The sequence below is a fragment of the Anomaloglossus baeobatrachus genome, chromosome 3 (assembly GCF_048569485.1).
Source record: "Anomaloglossus baeobatrachus isolate aAnoBae1 chromosome 3, aAnoBae1.hap1, whole genome shotgun sequence".
Classification (NCBI taxonomy): Eukaryota; Metazoa; Chordata; class Amphibia; order Anura; family Aromobatidae; genus Anomaloglossus; species Anomaloglossus baeobatrachus.
This window is the reverse complement of record NC_134355.1, coordinates 342,528,154-342,534,153: the sequence shown is the minus strand read 5'-3', so window position 1 is coordinate 342,534,153 and position 6,000 is coordinate 342,528,154. Positions and strand designations below refer to the sequence as shown.

Below are 6,000 nucleotides of genomic sequence, written 5' to 3'. Positions count from 1 at the left end.
TGAATTTCAATACAAATATGGCCACTTATTACCTGACAAAAAGTACCGTATTTTTCGGACTATAAGACGCACTGGACCATAAGACGCACCCTGGTTTTAGAGGAGGAAAATAAAAAAATAAAATTTTAAGCAAAAAATGTGGTCATGACACACTGTTATGGGGCGAAGATCTGCTGCTCACACTGTTATGGGGGTAATGTCCCCAAATTCTCTGCTAAGGTACCCCATCCTGGTAATGATCCTCCTGCCTTGTATATGTACCCCATCCTGGTATATGCCCTTATCCTGCTATATACTGGCATCCTGCTATATACTCCCATTCTGCTATATGCCCTCATCCTGATATATACTGCCATTCATCTTGCTATATACCCCCATCCATCCATCCTGCTATATACCCCCATCCATCCATCCTGCTATATACCCCATGCTGCTATATACACCCATCCTGATAAATACCCCTATCCTGGTATATGCCCTCATCCTGCTATATGGCCCCATCCTGATAAATAACCCCATCCTGCTATATGGCATGTATCCTGTATCACACAAAAAAAAACAAAAAACGTTTATACTCACCTTTCCTCGCTCCATGCAGCATCTCTCCTCCCCCTGTCTGTGGCGGCAGCAGCGCCGCAGATCTGTGTGGAGCCGTGACCGATCACTTCCCTGCAGCATCGCGATGCCCTCCTGTCTGTGCCAGTCAGCTGACCTGTGTGACTAGCGGCGCGCACAGCGATGACGTCATCGCTGTGCTCCCCGCTCTCTACACAGATCAGCTGACCGGCACAAACATAAGGACATCATGGTGCTGCAGGTGAACGGTGAGTATACCGTACTAATTCACTGCACCCCGTGCTGATAATGATGCGTGGGGAGCAGTGAATACAGCCGCACATGATCACTCCAGGCTGTAGTTGCCAGGGGTGATCATGGCCGGCTGTTAATTATGTGTGCACCCCCCGCCCACCTGTCAGCGCCGGCTCCAGCGCTGAGAGATGATGGGCGGGAGGATGGGCATGCATATTTAATGAGCGGGCCCACGTGGTCACGGCAGGTGCTGCTACAGCCTGCTTGTGCCGCCGATGGCCCGCTCCACCGCAGCACCCTCATTCCCAGCCGCAGTCCTATATTCAGACCATTAGACGCACCCCCCATTTTCCCCCAACATTTGGGGGAAAAAAAGTGTCTCTTATGGTCCGAAAAATACGGTAATGGTATCTCCTATATGGATAAGGGTTCCAGCTGCAAGATCCTCACTAATCTGTCCATCACATCATGGAAGTTTATTGTCATGAAAACCCTATGGAAGGCCCTTGGGACATATTTATGTTGCTGACATTTGACAAATATAAATATAAGTAATGCACATTGACAAATTTATTAATATGGAGGTAGTTTCATGGCACACAATATATTGCACCAAAATCTTCCGTTGGCCCAGTATAAATTTGGGAAGAATAAATTGATGCTCTACTTCTGTAAACCTGAGGCTCGTAATCAGTCTCACTCATGTGCTGCCAAAATAAACTGCAGAGATTCCCACACAGTAAGAAAATGTGAATGAGGAGCCTGCTCAACTCACTGCCTTGTCTTAGGCTACTTTCACACATCCGGTTTGAGCACTGCGGCTCAATCCGGCTGTGAAAACTATGCAACGGATGCGGCGAAAACACCGCATCCTTTGCATAAGTTTTTACATGCGGCCCGTCCGTTTTTTTTCCGGTTGCGGCATGCTACTGAGCATGCGCAGTGGAAAAAAACGCATGCGGCGAGCGGATGCGTTTTTTTCCGCATCGCGCCGCATCTGGCCTCCATAGGTATGCATTGAAAAATGCGCCGCAGCGGCCGGATGCGGCGCGATGCGGTGTTTTTTGGCGGCGCAAAAAACGTTGCAGGGAACGTTCGATCCGGCCGCGGCATCGGCTAAATCTGCCGCATGCGGCAAAACCCGGACCGAACGCAAGCCCCTGCGGCACAATACGGCACTAATGTAAGTCTATGCAAAAAAAACCGCAACCGGCGTTACAAAAGCCGGTTGCGTTTTTTCTGCAGAACGCCGTATTGTGCCGCAGAGCAAAAATCCGGATGTGTGAAAGAAGCCTTAGACTGGGAATAATATACAAGCACAGAGTGGTATTTCATTGTATTTTGGTGCTGTAGTTCTCATCACAGTTTCTGGGAACTCAAGATAAGGGAGAAATAATGCTTACTACACCTGTCCTGGGCGTGACGAAATCAACAAGTACTTAAGACAAGGTGCACATTTTTATCCCGGTCACACCAGTGTTTTGTACACTTGGTTTACCATTCATATATTGTCTCATTACGAGTTCTGAAATGTGCAGGACACTTGCTGCTGAAACAGCACAGTACATCATCCTTTTTCCCTAAGAAGGTGGCTCTCAGGAATATCTACGATGTTTATATTACTGAACACATAAATGGATTTGACATTTTTACAGCTAATGCAGATGTTTGTCTCTAGACTAGAAGTAACATGGGGTAAAAAAATTCCACCATTTAGAGAGTAAATACTTATGCTGCGCCTAGGGGAAAGTCAATAATGAAATAGACTAGTCATCTGATAAGGACGGTCCAGGGTAACTAATCAGAAGGTGTCTAATACAAAGATTACAGCTCCTGAATTATAGGAGATTGCCGCTTTATGCTACAAATGAGCCTGTGGAGATGGCAGAAATACATCATCATTATATACACATACAGCCTGGAAGAATCTGGAGACACAAGATGTAATGGGTTCTTTCTCCCCCTAGAACAGGTGCGATTAAACAGCTAGAGCCTGATTTATTGTTCATTAGTGGGTTTTACATAGCGTTTCTGTAGCCTATAAATAACAGAAATAGTCAGGACCAGTCTAAAATTGCCATCAATACTTCGGGTCTGTCACCAGGCTAATTACAAAAGCTAAATAGTCATTTCACAGGCCACTACAGGCCTTGATGTAAATTTTATTTCGAAGAATGAGATATCATAAATACCACACAAATACCCAAACAGGAAACAATTCATCTGCGATTAAAGCATTTAACGCAAGTCACATTCCAGGCACATTTTTATTAATCTCTTTTGTGCAGTGTTGTGGAATATGTTGTTGGTCTATAAATAAATGATAATGCAAATCCAATCACATGAACAATTTTGAGCAAAAATTTTCAGAAAAAAATGCTTATTGACAAGCTTTCAAGTTTACATATGTGTCTGTGCTGAATTTGTTGTCTGTTACTTCTGTCTGTACACATTTTGTCGCATTAGGAATGCCACTAAGACAATCTCCCAATTGAATTAAAGCAGACTAATAGCTTTCAGATTATTAACACTTTCAGGCCTGTTTCACATGTCAGTGATTCTGGTACGTTTGTGCTTTTTTTTAAACGCACCAGAATCACTGACATACGCAGACCCATTATAATCAATGGGTCTGCTCACACGTCAGTGATTTTTCACTGACCTTGTCTTCCCGCGTGTCCGTGATTGCCGCACGGAGACATGTCCATTTTTTTCTGGCATCACTGATGTCCCACGGACCACGCAGTGGTGTGATCCGTGAAACACGTGCCAGAAAAAAACGTGCAAATAAAATAAAAATCATTTTTACTCACCCGGCTTCAGCGGCGCTCTGTGCAGCCCGTGCAGCTTGCTGCTTCTGAAGCGGCTCATTACTGTCGTGCATATTCATGAATGCACGACACAGCCGACCCGGAAGCAGCTGCTGCGGGGGTCAGCACCGGCCAGATGCTGCACTGCGGGAGTGATCAGCACCATGGAGAGCGGGAGCGGGCACAGGTGAGTTAGTCTCTATGTGCAATCACGGACCACGGAGAACGGAGGCCGGATTGCACTTTGACAACCCACGTGTGCCGTGAATCACGGCACACGGAAAGACATATGCGTGTTTTACACGTCAGTGAAGAACGTCTGTGGTTTTCACTGACGTGTGAAATGGGCCTAACATAGATTTTTTTTCTATTGCTCATTTGCTTCAAAAATGCAAAGTTAACCAGCTTTTTAAATAGTCTTCATTAAAAATATCTTACCATATTATTGCTTTAGAGTCTGTGCAACTCTTACATATACCTGGCTATGCTGTTGCTTTTTATCTAGATATGATAGCACAATTCTCCTGGCTGCTGGTTGTTCCTTCTGCCCTCACAGAAGCCCAAATTAGAGACCAGATGACATATAGCAAAGCCAGCTGTATTAAAGAGTAACGAGAGGACCCACAACAGAGTGTTTAGGAGTAAAGGGTAAGAAACAGGTTGCATATTATAAATTAGAGGGGGAAAATCACACACATAGACAGCATCAAATCCCTGTGACAACTACACTCGGTTACACAAACAATGGTAATGTATGCAAATTATTTGGTCCATTGCAATTGGAATTTCATGCTACTTAATACGTTTCGTTTCTTTCTGTCATTAGTAAGAATTTTGTAGTTTATTGCCATTATGAGTTGGAGGTGTAATTCTAAGACATCTAGGTGTTTTCTAATAAAGATTTTTTGCAGTGGATGTGCCTGTTCATTTTTATGATGTTCCTAAAAGCAATACAGCTACTAACCCATGTTACATATTCTCTGGAGTATCTGGGGAGTTACTAGATATCTCCTGTGTTCACAAAGGCAAGCCTGAATGCTCAAACTTGCTTGTGGTGCAACTCTACAGCCTCCACTTCTTATTATTAGTAGGTACACAATGTATTATACAGGCCTCCCACATGCATATATTACTTACTAGATGAGAGCACTGTCATAATATTACCGACCTAATTTTATCTGTTAGACACTTACCTTGGAAGGCAGGTTTGTTCATGCTAGCCATACGAGGGCAATAGTGTTGTCCAGGGAAGCCTTGAATGTGGACTTCCAAAGGTACTGGTCGCACAGATGGACGAAAGTTAAACAGCCCCATCTGAAAAATGGGAAATATTTTATGTTAAAGGCTATGGAGAGCTTTGCATATTTTTTCTCTGCACTGTATATTACAGTGTCATAGACAACTTATAATGAAGATGTTTAACTATATTCCTACTACAGCTTTCATGTATTATAATACATTACAAGCTGCTTAATCCTGTTAATCTTAATAATAATGATAACTAGCGCTGGCTCAGCCCCTCTCTAACATTTTCTGAATGCTCATCTATGCTCAAATCTGATCTTATTAGATAGCATTCATCTGAGGAGGAAGATAGGCTGGAGACTGACCAGGAGCTGATCCAAAGTTGTCCACAGGAGATCACCACTCTGCTGTATGGAACTTACTGCAGAAGTGATCAGACAATATCCGCTTTGAGTCCCCTGAAGGGACAAGTAAAAAAAAAAAGTGTGTAAAAAAAAAAAGTTTTAAAAAATATGATTTAAAAAAAAACAAAACCACAAAAGTTCAAATCATCTCCCTTTTGCCCCATTGAAAATAAAAATACACATATCTGGTGTCATCTCATTCAGAAATGCCAGATCTATCAAAATATAAAATAAATTAATCTAATTGGTAAATGGTGTAACAAGAAAAAAAAAATGCCAGAATTACGTTTTTTTTTGTCCATCGTAATATTGCAATTAAATACAAAAACAGGCGATCAAAACATTGCATCTACCAAAAAATAGTATGTTTAAAAATATCAGCTTAGGATGCAAAAAATAAGCCATGACACAGCCCAAGATCTCAAAAAAATGCGAACACTACGGGTCTTGGAAAATGGCGACAAAAGCACAATTTTTTTTTTTTTGGACAAATTTCGGAATTTTTTTTTAACCACTTAAATAAAAAAAAAATTAAAACATGTTTGGTATCTACAAACTCGTAGTGGCCTGGGGAATCATATTTGCAGGTCTGTTTTACCACATTTAAAACATGGTACCGTATTTTTCGGACTATAAGGCGCATATACAAGCCTATGATTTTCTCAGAAATCGAAAGTGCGCCTTATAGTCCGGTGCGCCTTGTATATGAATACAACTGAGCATTATGCCTC

General features: G+C 42.4%; 1 protein-coding gene across 2 annotated transcripts in view; it reads right to left on the bottom strand.

Annotated features, from left to right (window-relative positions):
• Positions 1–6,000, bottom strand: part of ASCC3 (activating signal cointegrator 1 complex subunit 3) — an 812,216-nt gene that overhangs the window by 171,139 nt on the left and 635,077 nt on the right. For both annotated transcript variants that reach the window (XM_075340095.1, XM_075340096.1), the window contains exon 29: positions 4,814–4,934. In XM_075340095.1, the coding sequence (XP_075196210.1) occupies positions 4,814–4,934 (121 nt within the window). The remainder of the gene's footprint in view (positions 1–4,813; positions 4,935–6,000) is intronic.